This window comes from Melanerpes formicivorus, unplaced genomic scaffold (genome assembly GCF_026170545.1).
Source record: "Melanerpes formicivorus ecotype bairdi unplaced genomic scaffold, bMelFor1.0.p_v2 SCAF_6, whole genome shotgun sequence".
Taxonomy (NCBI): domain Eukaryota; kingdom Metazoa; phylum Chordata; class Aves; order Piciformes; family Picidae; genus Melanerpes; species Melanerpes formicivorus.
This window is the reverse complement of record NW_027142358.1, coordinates 15,604,065-15,630,727: the sequence shown is the minus strand read 5'-3', so window position 1 is coordinate 15,630,727 and position 26,663 is coordinate 15,604,065. Positions and strand designations below refer to the sequence as shown.

Genomic DNA, 26,663 nt, shown 5'->3' with positions numbered 1-26,663 from the left:
CATTTTACTGAGATTGCAAAAACATTGATTAAAGAGCGATCAAGATAATAGCTTATCTCAGAAGATTTAAATTTTATAAGCACACTTAAATGTAAAAACCCACAGATTCTGAATCACAAAGTGTGGATAGTCTTATTGCAGTTTTCTTCTCAGGCAATAATCCATTCTCCTTGAGTAAAAGTGGTACAATAGTATCTGCTAATATAGTTGTTGTGTGTCCCATCTTATTTGCTTCTTTTCAGACTCCCACTTGCTGTATTCAAAGCAGTGAAGCAGAGGATCTGAATACTTTGTCATATCACAAATAACTGCATGTATGGGTTTAAAATAAAACAGAATAATTTTATAACTATTATTATTATGTATTGTTGCCTAAAACTTCAATAGGAAGTTGCATCTGATGACACACATTCTTCATCCCTTCCATATCACTGGTCTCTTTAAACCTAAGGTGTCTAGAAAATATAGTATTGAGGTAAATTTCTAATAAGTCCTTGGCAGAAGCTACTTTGAATATTCCCTTTTAGGACACAAGTTCCCTACCCAGAAGATAACTATGTGTAGAGTGTGAAACACTTTAAGCACTGACACACTGAAAATTACCTCAGGCCTCATGGCAGTTGACCAAAATTTGATGTCAGATATCTGTGATCACCAACTTTGTTATCATTTTTTTGACTGGAATTAGAGTATTGCTAAACACTTAGTTGTGTGAAAGCTTCAGATGATCTATTTATTTTTAAATCTAAGAGCAGAAAAGAAACACATGTTAGAAAATGAAAATGTAACATCTTTTACAAATGAATTTATTGTAGTTTCTCCAATGAAGGGGAAGGGATAAAAGACAATTCCTAATTCCTTCCCATATGTCTGATTTTTGAAAGGACATCACTTTAGTTTCAGTGCTCTGCTAGGAAAGCTCATGGAGGAATGTCTCGTGAAAGTTTTGGAAAAAAAAAAAAACAAGCACAAAACCAATAGAGAGTAAAATGTTTCTCAGTGACTCTTCTCCTGGAGATTCCTAACCTTTTGGCAAATTTTCTTATTTTGAAAAACATAGATAATACATATTAGGTACGAAGAAATATCTAGGGCAGAGCACCACTAAATGTCTCAACATTAGTACAACCTTCAAATGAAATTCTAACCATGGTTGTAGACCTTACAGTACCACATGCAACTATGAACAGCAAGCAAGGAATGTCCTATGAACAATATCACCAGGTCTCAGCCAAAACTGCCATGGCTGCAGCTTGCTGATGAACAGAGTAAGAGAATGCAGACTGTATATTTTTCTAGAAATACATAAATGAACACAAAAAATTCCAACCAAAATCCCACAACAAACCCCTTTAGTACAGCTTTTGCACCAAATCACTTCTGCTTCCCACAAAAGAGGGAGCGCATTTCATTATTAAACCTGGAATAGGGTCAGAGGCTGCAGGTGGTTCCCTAGAGACTGCTGCCAGTGGACTGATAGTGAAATGTACTGAACTGTATCTCTGTGGAGTGAATGTAAAGAACTTTGAAAACATAGCATTTCTGCTTCCAGATGCATCTGCCTTTTCCATGTAGTTTATTACACCTTCTAAAAGCATCAAAAGATTCTGTTTTAAATGGAACACTGCATTAATAGTTTCTCAAGTTGTTTTAAGCCACTTCCTGTGGAGCTGACCCTCTTTGAGTGAAATGAGTGAACATTTTTCCACTGATTTAAATGGATAAATAATCAGTCATTATAAAATTATGATGTAATTAGAGATTATACCTGATTAGAGATTATGCATGCAAGCATAAATGTTTTAATCATGATAATTTATCATACTATATTCAGGGTAAATTAACCTGTATCATACACAGTCTTCAACAGTCTCTACTGCTTTAGTAGGCAATGCACAAGAGAGGTTCATAAAGTTGGCTCATATACTTTAAAAGCAGTAAACTTTCTAGTTTTGATTGTTCGGCCAATATGGGCATTTCTTTAGCAAGCTTCAAAAGGCAAATTACTTTAAATTTGGCTATGTGTCTCAGAGTACTACATTGCTAATATTTTCTTCTTTTAAATGTTGAAATTCTTTATCAAAATATTTCAAGCATTCAGGACAAAAAAGACTAATTTTGCTAGACAAAGCTCTGGTCCACCCCAGATTTCTAGATCTTAGGGTCCATTTACCCTGTCATGTAAACAGGGTCCTCCTAATGCTAATACACAATGCAATTACTTATGGGTCCTCACTAGCATCTAAGTGTGTTGGAGTTGCTTAATGTTTGATTTTTGCATCAGGAACTATATGTGTCTATGCCTAAATACAGTGATACCATCTTTTGTTTGCTCCTCCTTTGAGAAGCCTCGTGCTTTAAAATCTGTCTGTAAAAGAACTTAGAAGGTTATTACAGGTAGAGTTATAAGAGCAAATGGACATTGTTGTTTGGTATTAAAATCATGTATTCCAGATGTGGGCATTTGTTAGTCAGTCTGCTCTAAAATGACATACTGTTGAATCTTTAAAGGGCTTCAGTTTGGGAAAGCAAAATATGATTGGGCAAATTGCTAAAATATTTAAAGTGCAGCCTGTTAAAGCTTTTACTGCGAAGAGCATCACGTCAGAAGTTGTGTGTGGTAAAAGCAAGTAATTGGCTTTCCATACTTATGCCAGTCAGTCACCATGGGGTTTTGTTCCTATCCCTTCTACTTCAATGCAGATGCAAATAACAACTCTGATTTTTATTTTGGAGGGGTGAGACTGGAAAGAAAAGAATAATATGGATGTGATGGTGTCAGAAAGCCCTGTTTAAAATTAAATGGTTATCAGTGTAAAAAGAGTATAGAAAATCTTCAAAACCACTCCTAAAATTTAAGAATTACCTTTCTTTCTCATTTCAGCTTTTGTTTAAAAGCACTGCATTGAAAGTGTATTAAAGTGAAATACACTCCATTTTTTTAAACTCTTATCCCTCTTCATACACAGCTCTTGGTATGTCTTTTTATTCATAATTCATAATTTTTTCCACTTATGTTGTCCTCCACTTGTTTTTCCCCAGGCATGACCCCTTGTTAATTCCTGGCAACGAGCAGATTGACAATATGGATGCCAATGTGAAAAAATACGATTCTACAGGGATGTTTCATTGGTGTCCAGCCAAGGACATTGAAAAGGTCATTTTGGTAGGTATTGATGATGAGTTCCGCTTGAAAAGCGGTTATTCAAACTATAGAAGTGATGTCTAATGGATTAATAAATTAATCTCTACTATCACTCAGTCCAGCAAAGTGAAATCAGAAACAGTGTGGTGAAATCAAAGCTAGAATTTTGGTTAAAGAATTGTGATCATATAAATCTGTATTCCAAGTGCAACAATAAAAATTGCTCCAAAATAGAGAATTTCTTTTTCATACAGTGAAATTTGCATATTTAATTAAATTCATTAGAGAAGTAGGGTTGAATACATTTAAATGTTTACATACCCCATTTATCTCTTTATACAAAGCAGTAGTGATTCTATGCAGGCAAGTGTTGCTTTGCATTCTCTCTCATTTAGTGATGTGAATTTGCTCTCTTAGAACGTCTCTCTCAATTTCCAACATTTCAAGATGCCCAAATAGGCCAGAGTAAGTAGTACTACAACTGTGCCTTTCTAGCACATTGCAGTAAGCCTAGTCTATGTTTGTTTTGCTTCTTTAACTGGGGAAACCATCAAACTGACTCAAGTCATTAAACATAATTAGAAGCCCTATCACACTCTGTTTTGCTCAGTGAAAGTTTGTGCCACTTGTGTTCATGTACTCCTACCTAAGGGTAACAAGTAACTAACTCCAGATCTCGTACACAAAACTGATGATATTTGAAATGAACTCCCTGGTGGATCTTTATTTTGTCGCATTTCATAAAGCTTTTCCTGAGCCTGCTCTCTCAGATTTTCCTGTGGTGTGGCATAGCTGACATAGTTCTGGGTTTTATTCTAGCAATCAGGGGTTAAAAGCTTGTCTTCACTTCTCCTCAGAGTTTTCTGTAATAATTGTGACATTGCCTGGAATTATAATATTGGTGTTTAAACAGCAAAGCAAGTAAATTCCAAATTCTAGAGACCAAATTGTGAGATGGAGTTTGGCTGAACAGCATTAAATAGTATGTATTTATAAGTATTCAGCATGCTGTAAAACTTGATGCTAGAGATAGAAATCTGCCTTCATTCTCTGAACATGTTTTAGCCAACAACTTTTAGACGTTGTCCCACTTTGAAAAGTGCTTATAATGTGCCTCATTTATCATCTCTTCCCTACTGGCATGTGAATCTGTACAATCTGACCAGGGGGATTTAATATATGTTTATAAATATCTGAGGGCTGACTGTCAAGAAGGAGGGGACAGGTTCTTCTCTGTTGCACCCTGTGATAGGACAAGGGGTAATGGATATAAACCGCAGGAGGTTCCACCCCAACATGAGGAGGAACTTCACTGTGAAGGTCACAGAGCACTGGAACAGCCTGCTCAGAGAGGTTGTGGAATCTCCTTGGCAGACATTCAAGATCCATCTGGTTGTGTTCCTGTGTGACCTGCACGAGATTCTATGGTCCTGGCCTGGCAGTAGGGTTGGACTCGATGATCTTCGAAGGTCCCTTTCAACCCCTAACATCCTATAATCCTATGATGGGATGTCCCAGGTTGTCTTCTAACTGATACTTGATAATGCCTCAGTCAGAAAAGAATTCTTTTTTCTTCTCAAGGTCTGTTTTGGTAGTAAAGTTTTTTGGGTAGTCAAATGACTACCTGACATTTTTAACATAATTTATTTCAGGACTTGGTCTCTATCTTGTAAAGTCTGAGTGTTCCCAGACCCATAGGCAAAGGCATGGGACAATTTATATGCCTCACTTCAGCATTGCTCATATATTCTGCCGTTTGAAGGGCCAAGACCACTCTCTTGGTAATGGCCACAAAAAAATTGAAAGCTCTTGTATTTTTTAACTAATGAGAACTTCTAATCAAAGTTCTCATTCTTCTTCCATAGTGAAAACATCTGGCACATTTTCTAATCTGCATTGCACATTACCATACTTCTAAAATTTAGAAAAATAATGTATGCAATGGATAAGTGAGGGAAAATTTTGTAATTCACCATTGTCTTAGTTTTATTCATTGGCAAAACTTCTATGGTACTGAGTGTACAACTTCTTGACAATATGATATCAGTGGATCTGCAGCATCCTGATGCAGTACAATAATGCTGACAGGCTCCAGAAATTAAGGTAAGTTTTTACTAATGACTTTATTTAATCGTCTTGGAGTTTGAGATACCTGCTGAACTGACATTACCGCTGATGAAATTAGTGCAAAAATTTATTCTTAAGACTGATACAAGAAGACAATTCTGAACATCATTCAAATGTTCTTCATGAGACTTTTTTCTTCTATGTGTTCAACTCAGGAAGTCCATTTGGCATGAAAAGTTAGCAGTAGTCACTCTCTTGCATTCCAGTTTTTATTACTGAGAGAAGCTTTATGCAGTATGGTGAACATCCACCCTAAAGTAAAGCAGTGTGGAGCATTCTTTGCTTCTCAGGGCCATAGCACATTGTCGTAAGAACTTTGAAGAATATGGTCCTCAATTCACAAGCTAAGTGTAATACCATGAAGGTCTGGTAAGACCATTGAGCATTTACATCTTCCTTTTCAGACTGGTCCTGAAAAAAACCCAGTAGTGATTCATCATCAGAGGCATGTTTTTGCCTCTGTTTTCTGTTATCATTCTAATGGCTATATGCATAGTAAGTCAAATTCTGTTCTTAGGAAAACCTGTAGTACTTAGATTGTAGCCAGTCTTAATCTGTATATGTAGAAACAGAGGATTACAATTAGGTCTAGTACAATGTCATCTTGAATACTGAAGGATTTGTGAACAAGAGTGAATTTTTCTTCTGCTGAGGGATAAATAAGGGTAAAATGAACAGCAATCAAACCAATTCATTATGTGTGACAGTATTGACAGTTGTGTATTCCTAGTTTAAAACTCAATATATGATTTAAGTTTCCCTTTATTTCATTTCTCCCTTGTCTTTGTTTTGTTTTGTTTGTTTTATGTCTTTTTAGACTCGAAGTGAAGCAGCGATGACAGTTTTAAGTGGGCATGTAGTCGTTTGCATATTTGGGGATGTTAAATCTGCTTTGATTGGATTAAGAAATTTAGTGATGCCATTACGAGCCAGCAACTTTCACTACCATGAACTCAAGCACATTGTGTTTGTGGGTTCACTTGAATACCTGAGAAGGGAATGGGAGACACTGCATAACTTCCCCAAAGTTTCAATCTTGCCTGTAAGTCCAAAGCCATATTATTGATACTTTGTTATTTAGCTTATCATCTGGACAGATTCGTATTGACTTTGATCTTAGACTTTTTTACTTTTGTCTACTTATAGGCCTGAGGACTTAGATTTTCCCTTTACTGTGTCTATGAAAACAGAGCCCTGTGAGACCTTATTAGAAGATGTTTGGTTCCTTGTCATTCTCATCAGATGAATTTCAGCTGTTATCAAATGTATTATACGTTATACATTGAACATTCACTGTAGTGCACTGCATGTAACCAGTTCTGATGCTGTGATATCCCTGACAGAATGACAGTAGTTATTTATGATGTTATTTATACCCACAAAACTTTTGGAAAAAAAAATATTGTTGCCCTGTCCACATAATATCTGTCTATTTTCAAAAAACCTCACTGTAATCTGGTCTGCTTTGTAAGGAACATTGACCTAGCATTTCAATTCAGAGTCCTGCCATACTCATGTATGGAAGTACAGCAAAGCCCCATTAGGGACAAGCAGTAAAACCATAATTCAGAGGTCCTTTTCCTGCTATGTATTATTAGCATGCACTTATGTGCCCAAAATGTAGAAACATGAGCTCCAGGACAAACAAGTGAAGATGTCCAAGCTAGAGATCTTAGATTGTCATATCTAAAAATGACCCTCAAAGATGCAGGCAGGAGGGAAACAAGCCCATGGTATAAGTATGAAAGTGAATGCTCTCTTCATTGCAGAGTAAAGTAACTTTGGATGTTTTTATCAGAATGAAAACTTACAAATCTACCTGTTCTTAGTAATTGCATTTCAGAAGTTAAATAAATCAATGGTGATGTAATCTAACCTGAATAGTTAGGAGAACAGCTACAGAATGGAAGGACTGCCGTCACTTTTTGATTAATTCAGACTGTAGGTCTTTGTTACTGTAAATGCAGTTTTAGTGTTAGCCCTTGGCTTTTTTCTGTAAACTGATTCAACAGATGGTGTCACACGATTCTCTGCTGTCACAAAAAGGGTGTCAGTATCAGATTTAGTCAGTGAATATCCCCATCTTCCTGCCAGTCCCTTTTAATTCTAGTCACTGTGAAGGCTAAAAACTAAGGAATTAGAATTAATTTAATAATACTGTTGAACTGTGTAGCAGAATAGAATCAAACTACTACTTCCAAACTATCCAGTATATAATGTGTATCCATTAATATAAAGCATATTTGTGAAGTTTTGTTTCTGAAACACTAAAGAAATGTACACCACCCTTACATCCCCCAATCAGTTAGCATCCAAATTTAGTATATTTTTGGACAAAATTTCAACTTAAACAGCCTAAATAGTCAGTGAATGCACCTTTTAAAATGCAGGACATGTTAAAGAATTTTATCTTACGCAGTAATCAGGGATTCTGAAGACCACAGAGACTTCAATACTGGTTTGTTTGTTGTTGGTTTTTTTCAGCCTTTCTGCTTCAAAATGGTGATATAAAGCTAAAAATATCAGCATTGTTCTAATCTAATTATGCTAATCTAATTATGTTTCTTAGATTGTAACAGTAGGAATGATAGGTAAAGGGAAACCATTCGGACTAATTTCCTACCTCTCTGTGTTTTGGTTTACAAGGCAAAAATTGCTGCTGATATCTAATTTGGATGTGGTTACAGCTGAATATAAAAATATTTGTTTTGTTTTTAAAAAAAGGGAAATTTCATTTATAGTCTATATTAAAAGAGGCATTTAAGCTGCTGAGTAAACTGTTAAAAAGTAGACAAATGTCAATTTAAAATATCCTCAAGGAGCCTTAATTCTGTCCCTTTGCATAAAGTCATTAGGAGTAAGCCTTTAATTAATTACATGATGGCATATTATTTTTCCCCACAGGAATCCCGCTTCACTCGGTGCACAGTACAGACACAAAGGGCAGAATTTAAGTGGCAGGAATAATCATATTCTGACTTTTAAGTACTTTATAACTACATCAGATTCATTTAATATATACTGTTTTCCACAAGGTTTCATGTCTCAGATTATTGAAAGTATTGTGGGATAGTCAGGCTGGTATCTGAAACTAGATGGCAGTCACTGAACAAGACTTGAGCTCTGCCTTTGCTTTGCACATTTTAAATTCACTGTTGCATTTGATATTCTCAGGGGAGTTCAGGAGACGTTCACCATGAGTGATCAATAGATGGAAGAGTAGGGTCTTGACTTGGCTTTATGAAAGTCGCTATGTGACAAGGGGACAGCTTAGGCTCATCATCATCATTAGGAGTTTTGGGCACCAAACCATGTGAGGCAGCAGAGCAGAATCCAGTTTCCATTAGAAAAAATCTGGGGTTTATCCTGGACCTTGCAGCCCCTGTGACATGGACTTAATATTCTGTAGCTAGTGATGTAGACTATTGGTTGTGAAATGCAGGTTCTACCTTTAAATAAAGCAATGTGTTAAGTGTGATATCTTTATTGTATTAACTATGAAAAAACCCATGGACTACCAGAGCATTTAATTTTAGTTACTTCATTTTCTGAGAATTGTAGGAGTGGGGAATGTTGCATAAGTTGTGTTCATTAAGATGAAGTCTTGTTTCTGTTTCAAAGGGTTTAATCACACAACTTTGAAGGTCATTGTGTTTTCCTTCTGGAAGCAACAGATACATGTGTTGAAAAGGATTAACCTTTTTCGTGCGTTGCTTCAGGTGGAAAAAAAATAGCTTTATCCTGATCACATTTCAAATGTGTAGGCCACATAATGCTTTCCTGTATAAATTGCTCTTCCTTTGCCCAAGACCATTGTGACTTAGTAGTAGATAAATAGACATTTAAAACACACCCCTTGCTATATTCAGAGAGCCAGAGGTTGCCACATGACAGCAACTTAAATCAAGACAATTTCAAGTCACCGATGAGATGTAGAATGCTGGCATTATTCCTGCTTCTTGTTTGTTAGTAATAGCTTGACTGAGTATTGAGACTGAACCTAAAATGCTGCCATCAGCACCAACTACCCTTTAGATTAGCACACATCTCCTATTCCCTGGCACATAGTTAGACCAGCTTAATGTCAGAGCATAAAAAAGATACTTGTTAAATAATTTCCCAAAGCTCCTTCTCAATCTTTAATTTGTTTTTTCCTTTTTCCCTCTCCTGCCCCCCTCCCCCCTTTTTTTTTTTCTCTGTGCCGAAGGGTACGCCATTAAGTCGGGCTGATTTAAGGGCTGTCAACATCAACCTCTGCGACATGTGCGTTATCCTGTCAGCCAATCAGAATAATATTGATGATGCTTCGCTGCAGGACAAGGAATGCATCTTGGCGTCACTCAACATCAAATCTATGCAGTTTGATGACAGCATTGGGGTCTTGCAGGCTAATTCCCAAGGTAAGGACTGCCCTATAATACTTCTCTGCAGTGCCTACGGGGGACAGGACCTGGCAGGAAGAATATCCCTCACTCAGTAATTCAAAGAGCCCTGCATCAGCTTGCTTGACAGTTAAACCTGCTGATTGGTATGATGGCTTTTAAAGGGACAGTCACGTAGTTCTCTGCTACATCACAAAGCACATCTTGCAGAGGAAAAATGAATGAACATGAAACTGGCATTTTTTCTCATTTTAAATTTTTCCTTAAAAATAGATAAAACCATTGCTTCCTCACCCTGTCCTGTTCTGTGGCTTTCTTAAAAAGGCAGTTGCTGTCATATAGCCAAAGCTAACTCATACTCTGGAATTCTTGAAACTTCTCTCTAACAGGGTTTCTATTTTATGTAAAGCACATTGCAGCCACAGAGAAAAAGAGTTGAGTACGGAAGCCAAAAAGTAAAGTAAAAAGAACAAGAATTTAAATTATCTTTACAGTTCCTTTGCCTTCTTGCTCAAAAAGCTACTTAGACTTTTTACCTCAAAGCTGATTTCTTACCGTAGTTTGACATGTACTCATCCCATTTAACAACACTGGATGAAATCTTTCAGGATTTGCTGGGTAGAGGACTGATTCATAGGTAGCCAAAGGCTATTTTACACCAACTGTTCCTGTGCAAAGCAGCTGCAAAGCATTCATAAGAACCCTGGCAAAGACCGTCAGTGTAAAAACAATGATCTTCCCATCCCTGAGGAGTCTTGTAGCTTATGCAGCTGAATTCTTACCTTTGATAAACCATTAAGTGCAGCAGTAAATATTCCTTGTGTATCTAGCCCTGCTATGAATGTAGGTGTAGAAAGGACAGTGCTTTGGTCTGCATTTTCCCTGTGAGCCTGACCTGCCAAATGTGTATTTTCATGACGAGCCTATTGGCTGTTCTTTGGTGAGTCTTTTATCACACGTGCAATTAAAATCATCAAGAAATAAGATCTGCTTGCCTCACCCTTTTCCTCCTTTCCTTTCTGTTGCTGAGCATGGACAGTCTGAGAGAATTTCCTCTTTCTGCCTTTAGTCAGAGGTTGGTGGTATTTCCAAAACTTTTCTGTTGTATTTTACTTCTGGAAATACCCTGGATCTTAGACCATGCCTTAAAGAGGATGGAAAAGCCTAGCACAACATAACAGTGTTCTGCACCAAATAAACACCTGTAATTTTTTTATTCTCCATCCTTGGAGGTAATCAAGAGCTTACTGCATAAAGCCATGCAGATCCAGATCTAACCTCATAGATGACCCTGCTTTGAGCAGGAAGTCATACTAGACTCCCTCTGATGTCCTTTCCAGTCCAAACTGTTCTATGAGTTTGCATTCTAGAGATCTTGTGTTCTATAATTCTATTATATCCTGGTTGCTGCTATAGTATAGTCCCTACATGAGCTTAAACTTCCATTGAAAGGACAAAACCAGGTAGTCACTCAGTTTCATTATAGTTATTTCACAATCCCTTGATTCATTCTTAAATTACTGCAATTTTTGATGGACACAGTCTTGCAATCTGCTGCAGGAAATTTCCTATTGAAACAAATTTGAGATCTACATTCTATTGTGTTTGCAGGTAATACATTCTCTGGGCACACTGAGTAGGGAGGGGTTATTTTAAAACCAGTTGCTTCAGAAAATAGTGATTTTCACAGTAAATTCTCTGCTTGTGATATCCACAGCTCCTGGATTGGTTGCATTGCTTTCAGTGTAGTAAATTTTCTCAAGAGACCTTGAGACCTTGGTTAGGTTTTCAGAAGCAATTAGATCAGTAGATACCACAAACTTTACTGGAACTTATGTCCAGTGTGACATTTTTATCTATGAAATGCAGCTTTAAAGTATGGTGGACACAATTATAATGACAATTATATAAACCATGTGACTGAGCTTTTGCTGGTCAACAAGTAGCATACTAGAATCACCTCACAGCTTCTTACTGGAAAATAAGTACCTTTAATCTACAGAGCGAGTTGTCATTTTACTTTTGCTTAGGCATTTGTATGTTAGTTGACATATTTAACCAGCTTAACACATTAGTTGGCCCAAATTTTAAGTATTGCCAATCTGAATGATTCTAGCTCTGAGCGCATCGTGTTGAATTGAAACATTCCTTACTGATACCATTCCTTGAATGTTTTGTGCTGTTCTTTTATGTGACATTAGAAAATCTGAGTTTGTGGAAGAATGTCAGGTGACCTGAGACAGAGTGTTGAAAAGAGAAGCAACAAAACAAAATATGTGAACAGCCTGAGAAACATATGGGCTAAGCTATTGTAAGCAATAAGATAGTATAATTCAGTAGTCACTAAGCGGTGGAATCTCATATGAAAACCTCAAGTAATTTAATTATATGTTTATGCCTCTGAAAAAGAAAAAAATTACAGTCATTTGATGGGTTATTGAATACACAAGGATCATTCTAGTTTTTATCTGTGATTATTTTACTTTACTGTCAGACAAAGATGACACGAGTACAAGAAGTGCACCATAAAAAGCAGGATGCAAATTTATTTATCTGATAAGCCATAGTCACTGCCCAATGCTGAAGTGCTTTGTTCTAGGTTGGTAGCAAAAAGAGAACCCACGTGGTGATTTCATTCCCTTTTCTCAGAAGCTCACCATCATCAGCTACTTCAAAGTTAAAGTCACTTCTAGTCCTAGGTATTCATAGAATCATAGAATCAATGAGGTTCGAAAAGACCTCGGAGATCATCAAGCCCAATCTATTTCCTAATACCTGACACCTCATGACAACCAAACCATGGCCTCAAGTGCCACATCCAGTCCCCTTTTGAACACCTCCAGGGACGGTGACTCCACCACCTCCCTGGTCAGCACATTCCAATGGCAAATAATTCTTTCTGTGAAGAACTTTCACCTCACTTTGAGCCCAAACTTCCCCTGACACAGCTTGAAACTGTGTCCTTCTGTTCTGGTGCTGGTTGCCTGGGAGAAGAGACCAACCCCACCTGTCTACAGCCTCCTTCCAGGTAGTTCTAGAGAGCAATAAGGTCTCCCCTGAGCCTCCTCCTCTCCAGGCCAAACAACCCCAGCTCCTCCAGCCTCCCCCCCCCCAGGGCTTGTGCTCTAGACCACTCACCAGCCTCTCTACCCCGCTCTGGACATGCTCGAGTGTCTCAATATCCTTTTTAAACTGAGGGGCCCGGAACCAGACACAGCACTCAAGGTGTTACCCAACCAGTGCTGAGTACAGGAGCTGAATGACTTCCCTGCTCCCGCTGGCCACACCATCTCTGATGCAGGCCATGATGCCATCAGTAGCCAATTCTCTCTATCCATCCAAACATGCCCTTTCCAACCAGGAACATACCATTACACCAATAACTGAACCCAAGTGTAATCTGAGAAGAAAAGCCATGTAGAAGGAACAGAAGGGTGGATGTGTGAGAGCAGGGCTTCCTGACTGGGAAAGTTCTTTAGCAATACAGCTTCCAGTTCTGAAAGGATTATGTTAACTGCTGAAAGAAAGTCTAGTGTATTAACCTGCTTTATGCAACAAAAGATTTTCTCATTACTAGTTCAAGATGAACTTAACACCCAACCACCATTCTCATGCAGAAACAAAGATTTCCTCATGTCTCCTTACAGCATTATCATATTCCTAGGCTTTTGCGCTGAGTAGCATTAATTATCTGGACCTTATATAAGTAGTATAAAACCAATTTTGTCTGGTCTGCCTCCTTTGAGTCCTAACTGGCCCTGCTAGAATTGCATCTTAATCAGATAGAGTGCTCTGCCTTGACCTCCTGAAGGGAAAAAGAAAAACAAAACAAAACAAAAGGCTCACAGGTCTAAGGCACAAAAAACAAAAAGAACTCTGGACCAGAGCTTACAAAGGCCCCTGGAGTACCCAGAGTGCTCATCATCAGCTGTCTAGCAGTGTATGACCAAACACATGACTCTGCAGAACTGTGAATGGAAACAAGATGCCTTCCTTAGGAGAAAAAGCTTAATAACCATTCTGGAAAGATTTGCTATTCTCCTTTCCATAAAATTTGTAATTCTACTCCACAAGAACAAGAAACTCCCTCAAATTAGACTTCTATTGTTGAAAGTTCTAATGTTTAAATAATTCTCAGGGCTGTCTGCATTGAACCTTTCACTGCTTGCTAGTAGTTGGAAGTGCAGACTCTGATGTCCTGAAAAATGAACTTTTGGAAATCATCTGGACAGTTTGTGCTTTGGGAGACCTGGATACCAAGGCCAAAGTGTATCCCACTGAAGCTGCAGCAGACTGACATTTTCATTAAGATATCACAGCTTTTGAGATACAAAGTGCTGTGAAGTAGAAGCTTGGCCCACCTCTTCACAAAATTATTCATAGATGTCTTATTTGTGACAAGGGAAATCCTGTTTTTATCTTACTGTTCCTCATATAGATATTGACTGATTGTCTTGCTAGGAAGGTTTGTAAAGATGTATGTTTCTGGTAGAGAAAAAAGGTTGCCCTCAGGTAACCTCAGGTAATCCTTCCTGTTTCACATTCTGTCTCCTCAAATACAAAGAGATAGTTTTATCAGGAAATATTGATACCCAGGAAGATTGAGTTCTGGGATGGGTTCTGCCTTGGCAGTTGTGTTGGGAGAGCTCCAGTAATTCTCCCTTCCTTCATTCTGTTGACCTTTCCATTATTTATTCAAGTAGCATCTATTGACAGTTCCCATTTAGTTTTCTGTGTTTCTTCTATTTTCTTTCAGAGTCTTATATTGTGGGAATTTTACTTATTTTACCCACTAGATGAATAGGGCCCAACACAAAATATTTTTCTTCAGTTGAACTAGAACTGCTATTTGGCTTTCTTCCCAAAACCCAGAAAGACAATTATACTTAACTGTTTAGAGATTTATAAATACTCTACCAGAGTAGCCTCTGGGTAGTAACTTTAGATAGCCAACTCAATAATTTTCTTTTATTGGATAGTGATTTAGATCTTATTTTGAGTCCTATAGAGTAAGAGCAGTACATTTCATTAAAAACCACTTACTAAACAATAAAGTAAAGTGATCTTACAGCTCCAAGCAGGTCTAATGTACAGAAAGTGGAGGTTGTATAGTAACAATTTTTTCTATGGACATTACAAGACAGATCACAGTACAGCAGAGTAGATGTATTTCAGCATAGTAACAATTGCAGCTGTTTTCTAAATGACTTCAACTTATGAGAATTTTCCCTAGGAACACTTTTTCAACACATGAAAGATCTTTTTAGGGCCTTCGTTTACACTTGTTGTAATAGATCCTCCAACAGGAAGGAATAAAGAGCAAAAAATAAGGAAAAGATGAATTCCTGAGTAGTACATCTCATACTTCATGGCAGTGTTCTTCTGGAGAAAATCCTATGAGATCAAGTAAACATAGTCAGAATTTTGCACACTGAATTTCAAGTGTGACATGTTGGCACAAGCTAAAATAACCTTGTACAAGTTTAGTTTTGTTTGATCTAGGTCCTTTAAAAATAACTAGTGACTTGGTCATAATTTTTTACTTGACCTAGCTTAAATTTCAGTCAGAAGGACAAAACCAGTTAGCCACTGATTTTCATTATACTTATTTCACAGTCTGTTGATTAATTCTCAAATTGCTGCAGTTTTTGGTGGACTTAGGCTCACAATCTGCTACAAATTTCCTATTAAAACAAATTTATATGTTCTGCATGTTCTTCCCCCCAATTCTTGATTGGTTTATCTCTGAAGAGAGCAGTGGAGGGACAACAACAACAGTATTATCAGGATTAGAAATGAGAGAAAATTTTAAAACAAGGGGGAAATGATCTGAATATATGAGATAGATAGATAGATATCTGAAATGCTTGGTTAGCAAATGCTTTGTGTCATTTGCAGAGATAACTGTACTGCAGTGCTGTTAAAGATACTTGTTCAAGACAATACTTTTATTCCTGAAGGAGGAGAATTTGATGAATCTTATTTCTCTTACTTTACAGTTGTAAGATAAAGTTTTTCAGTGAAGATTGCAGAATATATGATTTAGTTATCATAGGTGCAGTTAAGCTATTGTGGCAACTCCAGCACTGTTTCCTGTGTTTAATTTGTTACAAATACATGAAAATACAGAAATAAAGGACTTTCAAATGCAGCAAATCCAGCTCTACTTAAACCATAAGTAACAATAGCAATAATAATAATAATAATATCAGAGTTTGAGTTACTTAACATCCATGGGAAAGCATATAAACATGGAATGCTAAATGTTGATGTAATAGTGAAAATAAAAAATAATTAATGATGGCAAAAAGTGAAGATTTGAGGTAATTATTTCAAGTGTCAAAGTGAGCTGTGACACTAACTTTAGTCTTTTCAACGCTTAGATTTCCATGTTTTTCAAATCAGTGTACTTTAGGCTGCAGAATGCTTGTTATACTTAGAGATTTCCTGAATCATATAGATTTTTTTAAAGTTTTCTCCCAGACAGTATCAATCCTACCAGTGACATTTGCAAAAATTACAAGTAGTTTGATTGACATCAGGGTTGTTGGTTTCCCAGGGCTGATAGTTTTGTGTTGTAGGGATTGTACCTGCTTAAGGATGCTGTTTCCAACGTGCCTTGTATTTTGCTAGCATCAGTTGTTGTAAATGCTAAAAATAATAATACAATTAACAGAATTTTCTGTGTGATTGGTTGATTATTAACTAACTGAATTTTGAACTATTTGTTGTAGTTCAGCCTCTATTATTTTTCAAAACAAAAGCTGACCATCCTAAGTAATGAAGTTAAGAACTGAAGAATGAGATAAGGGTATCATAACTTCCCAGAACATATCCCACATCACCATTTGGTCACAGAAAAATACAGTTTTTGAAGATTAGGTCACTGTGATAAATAACTTGGTATTACCTTTTTGCAATATGCACATAATTTCTTATCCTGCTGAACTAGATGGATCAGCTGATAGCTGTTATTTATTTTATGGTAGCATGCTGGAGCTCTAGATGGGATTAAGGGCTTGTTGTCATGGTCCTGATATATACAAGAATAAAATACGGCCTTTGCCCTGGCAAGTTTACAATCTGATGCCTTGCTTGTTCCAAGACTTAAGTTATGTACTCAATGTTATACAGGTTAATAAATCTCTCTGACTTCAATGAAACTATCCACCTGTGTAAAGTTAGATTGTGTGCAAGTCTTTGCAAGATTTGGATTTAAATAAACTAAAGATGCTGGATGGAAGAGAAGCTGCTCGCTTAACTTTGTTTCCTGTGCTATAGTAGCAATTCATATTAGGACCTTGCTATTCTTCCAGCTTTCACAAGAAACCCATGACAGAAGAGTTCCCACTCAGCACCATTTGCATGTCTTGTATTTTCCTTGCCTCTAGAAATTAACATTATCTGCTGGAATTTGCACATGTGGAGAAGAGTTTTCTATCTCTCTTAAAGGTTTCCTAGGAAGAGAAAAAAAAGTTATTAAAAAATAAGATTTCAATTCTGTTGCTTATAGACTAAAAATTTGTTGGGGAATGGCTGGAAAGGCATGTTTCTTTGACACAATTTCCCTGTATCTGAGAAATGCTGTGAGTTCCTAGCCCCCATACCTTTATGCTTTCACAACTGCCTCTTTCTCTTACGCTTTCAGGATACCTCTTGCTTCAGCCAGAGAAGGATAAAACGAGGCAAAGGAGGTAGATAGTACAGCACATCAAGCATATGATTTCACACAAACTATAAATATATTTAACCATCCCAAGACTGTTATAAATTCATGGTGACTCTATTTTTATTATTATTTGCTGTTCAACATCTTGAAAGCAAACCCCCTATTATAAAGGTGTACTATTTTGTGCATTTCTGATGCTGAGGAATAAAAAAAACTCGCTCTTTTTGTGAGCATTAATTATACACCAGGCAAGGAAGCAATTGCCTCTGTGTTATGAAATATTAAATCAAAATGCTTCCTGTTCCCAGATGTCCCAGAGATAAATACAGCAGTATTTTGAAGCCCCACTTGGAGCTATTTTGCCTGCAAATTTATAGTTTTGTCTCCATTTTCAGAAAACCCTGTTTTATGTGAAGTATAGCACTCTTGATAGTTTTTAAGGAGCAAACTCCTCTGGAGTTGCCTATGTAGGCAACAACTCTTATGTAGATTGCACACAAGGGATCTGAAGTTGAAAGGCTCCTTTAAGATGACAAATGGTTTGAAAGTGTTATTGTCTTTGATTGCATGCCTTACATCATCTGTATGTAGGAATAAGAGAGCTATACTTTTTCTTTAGCCATTTTATAAATATTTAAGTCCTTATAGTTGCCTAAAGATATTAAAGCATATTTTACACTAGTTGGAATATAAATATTATATATAGCACAAGATACCAAAGTAGTTTAATGAATTCATAATTTTCTGTTCACTTTTATTAGAATGTGTTTTATGTTCCAAAACTTCCATTTAAAGAATAAGAGCCCATTCTGCTCCCTGACAAGATGTGAGCCAATGTTATCAGGGTTGCTTTAAATGATATGGGACTTCAATTAGTAAGAATAAAGGAAACATGGGTCTTAGATTATACTACCCCAGTCTCTGCTTTAACTTAAAAAGAAGTCTTTGAAGAAACATTTTGTCTTCTGTAAGTCTTTAAGAAACACTCAGGGTGGTTTGCTTCTCTGCATCAGTCTTTTTTTAAAAGTTTTTGCAGAAAGAAATACATATTGCAAAACAAGAGAGCTACCTAGATCCAGTTATACCAGAGTACATTTTTAAGAAATTGAAGTTTGTTTCCATAATAACCAACCGCAAAAATCTTATGACATTGAATGTGTAAAAGGTCTGTATTTTATGGTCCTTTAAATAGAAAGATGTGTTGATGCTATAATTGTGAATCTTAAAAATTCCCATCAAATTTAAAAAAAAAAAAAAAATCTTCTAAATATTTCACAGTTTCACTATTTCCCAGTAGGAGTCCATGCTGGGTAATGCTTGCTAATTACCCACAACAAAAGTAGCACACAATGCTGGTAAATTACCTGACCCTTTGCATTTTAATGAGACAACAAGGATTTCATGAAGTGATGTTGTTTCAGTGGTTAATGGTGTCAGCAATGTTGTAATTGTAGGCTGAGGCACATTAGCTGCACAACCACATGTAGGAAGGGTTTCTCTTGACAGGCCCTTTGGAGAATAGAACAGGGTATTATCATTAAGCCTATGTCATTTGCATGCTGCTAATCACTTACTTTATTATCTTGTGTATCCATTGTCTTTCTTTAATTGCTTTTTAAATGAAAATTAAAAATAGTTCCAATGCCCACGATGCTTGTGATAGCATCTTGATTATGAAGATAACTTCAAGAAAATGGAACATACAGATAATATATGACAGGATTACAAGACAGTTTGAAAGTTATATACCATAACAGGCATCCTCATGAGTGTAATTTTGGTGTCTTTCTTTGCTTCAGTATCTATTGTTTGTTTAATAAATGATTATTTATAGGAATAAAGGTGTTAGGTTCTTTTAAAGGACATGTGAATTCAGAGATCAATGTCACTGGCTTTGCTTTAGTGTGGAAGAGACACAAAACATCAATACCAACAGATTCCACCAGTCTAAAGATGTTACAGAAGATGTTAGACTTTAGGTCTTTGTTATTTCCAATTAAATCCTAGTCTGTGAGTCGCTAGTGAGCTGCAGATCTTTGACAACTCTAGGGTAAAACTTATAAAGTGGTTGGCATTCTTTTATCAAGACAAGGGTACTGATTTTTAATTTTGACGTGGTTAAGTTTGAGGCAGCCCCAACTTTCCCTAGTAGGCAGTCTCTAAAAATGTGGTAGCTTTTGGTTATCGAGAACCTTCCAAGCATTTCAGCATCTGCAGAATTGAATATTTAGGCTGAACTGAGGCTCAGCCTTCATTTGAGAATTAGTACTGCTCCTAATATTGTATTTTTGTAACTTTTCTGTTTAACCTCTGAACATATAAACCTGAAAAAGTAAATTATGAACTTCTATTGAAGGAAGAGGAGGAAACTTTGTTCTTAACTAGTTCCCGTGATTTACTTTTCTTCAACATACACTACCTCACTAGCTACAAAAATCCACATTGCAACTTGGAATATTTATTCTTAGAAATAACAAGAAATAAGCTGAAGACTCTCAAAACTGTTCAAACCCCATAGCTTAAAGGACATCTGTTTCCACTGATACGGCTGCTACTGAAATTCAAACAAGGAAGTAAACATTTTTACGTTTTTACAACCCATTTAACTCTCCAGTAAGTGATAATGGATACAAAAGCTAATGTAGTGTTTAAGAGTTTATAGAGATTATGCCATTTTTCAATCCAATGGTAGTATTTAGATGGATGAATGACAGTAAAACGTCAATATAACGCTAAAAAAAAATTTGCTTGATGGAAGTTTTTGGTATGACTGTCTTGTGCACTGGGTACCATTGCATGTATTTTATGGTTGTCACCTAATTTTTACTACGTAAAGAATACCACTTTGCCTTTTACTGTTATCATAGTTTTTACCGGCTTAGTTGCTAGTGTAATGGAGTTTGGATCCCATATAAGTAAAGTAAATATGGAGCTGGTATAGTGACTCTTGCACTGCTGCTTCTTTAGATATAAAAAGATATTTGAACTGTGAGAGGCAGGCAAAGCCATAAAGACTTTAGCAAAAGCTGTAATAAAATAATATAAATCATTCTATCATGATAGTGAGTTACTTTCTAAGAGTAATATTCACTACAAAGGGAAAGACTAGAAAGCTTAGCAATGGGAAGTTAATCTTTTCTTACGAGTAGGCAGCATCTCACTGATTTTGTGTATACTTTTCCTTTTTTTGTTATATATTTGAAAAAAAATGTCTATTTATGCCAGTAACTGTATGCTTTGGATACTCTTCCCCCTAAAATGGCTATCAGAGGCATAAGTTACTTTCTAGCTCCCTGATTCTGGATCCTGTACAGATTGAAGCAGAGGTTCTCAAACTTTACAGGTTAACTACTACCCAGTAGTACCTCTGCTGTTCCTCAGACAGTTGTACCTACACAGTCTTAGATATTGTTAGTAGCTAATATACTGTTACTGGTACATCACTCAAGAATACACAATTGGAGAGCTACTTCAGATTCATCTTGATTCCATAACTGCAATTTCTGTTTAGATTTTTTTTTCTTCATGTGTGAAAAGAGGAACAGAAAGGAGAGGAAATCTTCACTGTCTATTTCTGGAGTCAAGAGTAACTGCAATAAATTAGCCAATTGTGGTGTTTGGTAGAGTTGTATTGAAGCTGCAATAGAATGTGGAATAATATATGTGTGGCATACAAACCAGGGGTCATACACTGTGCTGAACAGAGCATAAGACTGGTTTGATGTGTGAGCTATTCTTGTGAACTTCAGTATCAGAAGGTTGACATTTCTTTAAATGGAGCTACATTCTGGAGATACTTCCCTTCCTATCACTTTATTGTGCATGACAGTATGATTTTAATACTGGTAAGTAATACCAGAAATTCTGAAGTGCAAGTAATTGTGCTGATGAAGTGATGTATGTGATTTCAAAATATACTCCAAACCACAGAATGCTGTTTTCTTATTCCTTTATCAAACTGGGCACTGTATGTTGAGATTAAACTGCAGCAAGAATGTAGCAAGATACCTCTTTTGGATGAAGGGGGTTTTGTTTGAAGACGTATACAACTAATCCTTAGGCAATTGTTCCCCACAAAGCTAACTCTCCCTGAGTGCAAGCGATTCATTGTGCTTTCTGTGGAAAAGCTGGTTAAGTGTTATTCTGACTGATATAGTTCAACCCGATTTGATACTTATTTTCACACATGATATCTACAAAGACGTCTTTAACAGAAATTGTATCTGTTACAGAAGATAATATTTGAATGACAAAGAGCATGACCTTTTGTTTTTTCACCCTATTCATTTTGTTCAGTTTGGAGTTCTAGTAAGAAATTTTGGCTTGCAGAGAGTCTTTGTATTGGTACAGATGGAAATTCTCTGTTAAGCCTCTTTTTAGAAAATATATCTACACATGAACACAAAATCCACTGTCCTTTACTCTGAGCATTTAATCAAGCCCTGAAGTTTTCAAAATATGAATTTAATCTTTGTGAACTGACTCTATACTGCCACTTGACTATGTGCTTTTATGACAACCTATCCACTAAAAAGGACAGGATTTGGTGAAGTCTGGCAGGACTGGACATGGGCACAATATGCTCTGTAGTCATCAGGCTTTGCCAAGAGTAAGATGGGAGAGAAGCTTTTGGACACTTGCAAATAGATTAGATTGCAGGAAATGTGAAGGAGGCTTATGGAGCATACCTGCCAGATAAATTAGAGGTGGTCTTGATCTGACTCCAACCTGTCTCAGAGCTCAGCTCTGGAAATCCAGTTCAGATTTCTGTGATAAAATGAGGCCTTAGCCTTCACAGTTGAATCTTTGATCCTGTAGACAGCTTTGAATGTGGGATTTTTGTTTCGACCCAGCCTATAGAGAACTTAATGACATTTTACCATAGGTTTCCAGCTCAGTTCCAGCTTGAGTAATTTGCAAGTCTGCTGGCACTATTTATCTCACACAGACCATGAAGTCGACCGTAAGTAAGTCCAAGCTGATGGAAAAACAATATTGCTAGAACAGAGTGACAGATGTTGATTATCAAAAAATGTCTGTTTAAGCATTTTATATGGATCCATTTCCTCACTGCATACACCTGAAATTTTTGTAGGAGTTACAAAGTAATTGTACTTAAAGACATGGAATCATCTGCTAAAGAAATTGTCGGAATACATATTGCAAAAAATGACTGCTGTGGTTATTACTGTTGCTGCTCAGGGGAGCTATTCAGATGCCTCATTTATTGGAGCTTAATAGATTAAAAGTCCAAATTGAGTCTCATGATATAAACCTAATCAAATTCTAATCTGCATAATTTCTCCATAAGCAGCAATGAGAAATTTGTTTAATTTATGTTTCAGTAGTTGCCAATGATGTGTTGGACAACATTGTTACTTTTATTTATCAAAATCTTGTTATTGATTGCTTGCTATGACATCTGGTTTCGCTCTTTGTTTTTCAGTAAGAATGAGTTTATTTGGCATAATGTAGGGTATACCAACAATATAAAGTCTCACCTAAGATGCAAATATATCATTTTTAGTGGTGACCCTTCCATTTTATTTGTAGTTCTTGAATACCCGTCCCTCTGAACTAGGTAATATTGCTTAATATATTCAATAAGTTTTATTCAGCATGTATTTTTATTTTTACCTAAGGTTTATATATGCAAGATTGGTTAATTATTAAGCTAAAAAGAATTTGGCATCATTTTATACTAAATTCTTTTAGCTGCAAAGTAGTGCTACCAACTTTGTGCCCTAGAAGTACATAGTGTAGAAGACTATTAAATGGTAAATAGAGAGCAGGGACAATTAAAAAATAGTTTGTAGTGAAAGTGGCTAAGCCCCACAAGAATTACAATTTTTGGTGTTACTATGAATTTTAGTGTCTTCCATAATATACTAAATGAGCACAAGTTATTATTTCTTCTCTCTCTAACCAAGTATTTGTGTAATTCTAGTGGTTCTTTCTGGACAAAATAAGAAAAAGCAGAGGAAAACCCCAGTTTGTTAGAGGTAGCCAAACTAATATCTAGCGCCTGGACACTAGTATTAGGAGTAGTTGCAATACCTAGAGTTGCAGTCTACCAGAAAGTGAATAGTCACTTGCCACCAAGAGATAAATTTCTGCTAGAAGAACAATGTGAAGGAACTAAATTATTTCCCAACAGGAGTAGGCTTTGGAAAAGCAAGTTCATGACAACAGAGAAAGGGAGGGAAAATAGATGGGAGGTCAAAGATGGTATTAGTTACAAAACAAAACAAGAATGTGACAAATCCAAAGCCCATCCAGAACCATAGTTAGGGTAATTTTCACATGAACTTCTGGGAAATAAAACAAAACCAAAATAAACAAAACCCCCAACACCCAACCAACCAACCAAATGCACAAACAAAACCACAAAAAAACCACAAAAGAGTTTCAGCGTAAGTACCTGTAAATAAAAACAGTCCTACATGATTCTGTACTATGTTTAATATATAATGCTTTTTCTAACATATTATTCTGTTCATAATTAAAAATGGAAACAGTGTGATATCATTGAGTGCTATACCTCAAGGTGATGAAACTCCAGTCCTTTTGATCTCTGCTTTTACAACTCTTGCCGCCTCACTAGAACAGTCCAAGAACCAGTGCACCTATAAATCCTTTACAATTTCAGCATGTGGTACTGTTAACCCACCCAGGGTTTGGATTGTGGAAACTAGCATTGATCCCACTGCCCTGTGCTTCCATTAGAGCTTTGATACGACATTTCCACTGTAAATTTCTGTAATGCAACAGTATGGGAATGAAAGAGACATTAGAGGAGAGTATTTCCTTGGGAGAAAGATGGCAGTTTGTTCTCTGTATCAGTGTCTCTCAACATTCAGTGCTCCAGGGATTGTTCCAGTTCCAAAGCATTGGAGGGTTGTTACAATTCAAAAAAAGTATTTCTCCTCTCTCCATTCTCTGAGGATCTGGTGTGTGTTTGCCTGTGTTTGCTCCCAGAGCATCTCTGGAAGATGCTGCAGTCTCTGAGACAGCTGGTAGCTTATGCAGTCACATCTGCTCTCCCACATTCCTCTCCTTTTCCAGAGTTTAGAGATCACCTCCAAAAGATTATTAGATCTTGAGGCACAAATTACAGTAAAAGCCAGAACTGAAATCAGAATTTAGGATTTCCAGGTTCTGAGGCCAAACTGCAGCTCTGTCTCAGACCACATGGGACACTGAAGTTAGAATTGTTTCTAAATTGAATGGCTGTAGCAGATTCCCATGAATGTCAGCAGCTCTTTAGCTGCATGACTGCTGCTGATCTTTCCAGGCATACCCAAGTGGATGTACTTTGGAGAATAACAGGTATAGTCTATATCTTTCCATTGAATTCAATGGAATATTAATGGACATTGTCAGTGAACAGTAGCAAAGGGATATAGTTGTGAGGTCCTATTGTGTGAGAATTATTTCTTTTTGGCTCACTCTGCTTAATGAAAATTCTTGCCCTATATTCCTGCATGATAACTTGTCAGGGGTGTGTTTAGCAGTTCACCACCTGTGTGTTATTCATATAAGCTCAAAATATGATTGTTGTTCCGTGCTTCTTAGAAGACGCAGAGCTAGTTAATAGTATATATGCTTCTAAAATTATGTTGAGAATTCTAATGCATGTGTTACCCAGTGAATCCCATAGCATCTTTCCCTGGAATAGCATAATTTAAAGGACACTATCAATTTACAGGGCACTTTAATGACAAGTTTACAATCTTTAGGTCTGCCAAGTGGATTTTCAGTCTGAGAAAATGCATTCTGCCTCTGTAGAGTTCCAGTTTAGTAAGGCATAAGTCTTTGAAAGGGAAGGGAGGCAAAGAGGAAAGGAGCAGGGGAAAAGGAAAGAGGCTCATAAAGGATCTAATATGATCCTTTAGAACAGAAGATATTGTAAAATAAAAATCTGGTTTGAGAATATGACCATCTGTTTCTCAGTTAAGTTAGTGGAACAGAAGCAATGATCATCCAGTCCCAAATGTGTTTGTATGTTAAAATCCCTGTAAAATTTTACTGGCCCCTCAGCAAACTGAAAGGATATATGTACTGCTATGCAGAGCAAGCCTTCCTGCATTTCATAGAATCAGATAATCAGAACTGTTCTGGTTGGAAAAAACCTCTAAGATTGTCAAGTCCAATTATTGATCTAACACTACTATGGCCATCACACCATGTCCCAAAGTACTATGTCTACATGATTTTTGAGCACCTCCAGGGTTGGTGACTGCACCACTTCCCTCAGAAGCCTGTTCCAATGACTGACCACTCTTTCAGTGAAGAAATTTTTCATAATGTCCAATCTAAACCTCCCTTGGTTCAATTTGAGGGTATTTCCTCTCATTCTCTCACTTGACACTATGGAGAAGAGACCAACTCTCACCTTACTACAACCTCCTTTCATGGAGTTGTAGACATCAATGAGGTCTCCCCTCAGCTTCCTCTTCTCCAAGCTAAACAATCCCAGCTCTCTCATCTGCTCCTTCTAAGACTTGTTCTCCAGGCCCTTCACCAGCTTTGTTGCCCTTCTCTGGACATGCTGCAGGGACCCAAAACTGAACACAATATTCAAGGTGCAGCCTACCAGTGCTGAGTACAGGGGCATGAGCACTTTCCTGCTCTCTGCCCACACTATTCCTGGTACAGCACATTGCTGGCCTATGTTCATCTGGCTGTCAGCCAGCACCCCCAGTTTCTTTAGAAGGATGCTGTGGGAGACAGCGTCAAAGACTTTACTAAAGTCCGGGTGAACAACATCCACAACCTTTCTCTCATCCACTAAGCGAATCACCTTGTCATAGAAGGAAATCAGGTTTGTCGAGCAGCACTTGCCTTTCATGAAACCATGCTGACTGGGCCTGATCACCTGGTTACTCTGCACATGCTGTATAATGGCAGTCAAGATGGTCTGCTCCCTGACCTCACTGAGGTCAGACTGAGAGGTCTGTAGTTCCCTGGGTCCTCTTTCTGGCCCGTCTTGTAGATGGGCACCATATTTGCCAGTCTCCATTCAGCTGGGACTTCACCAGTTATCCAGGACTTCTGGTAAATGATGGAACATGGCTTGATGAGCACTTCCATCAGGTTTTTCAGTACTCTCAGGTGTGTGCCATCTGGCTCCATAGACATGTGCGTAGGTGGTACAGCAGGTCATTAACAATCTCCTCTAAACCATCTCAGTTGGGTGAACTGCACAGGAACAAAACAGTGATTTATAGCCAGCACAATCAGCAGATCACTTGACCATCACAATAGTTGCTCCAAACAACATGTAATGAACTATAAATATTGCTGGTGCTTTCAGTGACTGGAAGTCACTGCTAAGCCA

General features: G+C 37.2%; 1 protein-coding gene across 20 annotated transcripts in view; it reads left to right on the top strand.

Moving 5' to 3' along the window:
• Window positions 1-26,663, top strand: part of KCNMA1 (potassium calcium-activated channel subfamily M alpha 1) — a 410,890-nt gene that overhangs the window by 357,137 nt on the left and 27,090 nt on the right. For all 20 annotated transcript variants that reach the window (XM_068139897.1, XM_068139896.1, XM_068139895.1 and 17 more), the window contains 3 exons: window positions 3,043-3,166; window positions 6,090-6,314; window positions 9,480-9,672. In XM_068139897.1, coding sequence (XP_067995998.1) covers window positions 3,043-3,166; window positions 6,090-6,314; window positions 9,480-9,672 — 542 coding nt within the window. The remainder of the gene's footprint in view (window positions 1-3,042; window positions 3,167-6,089; window positions 6,315-9,479; window positions 9,673-26,663) is intronic.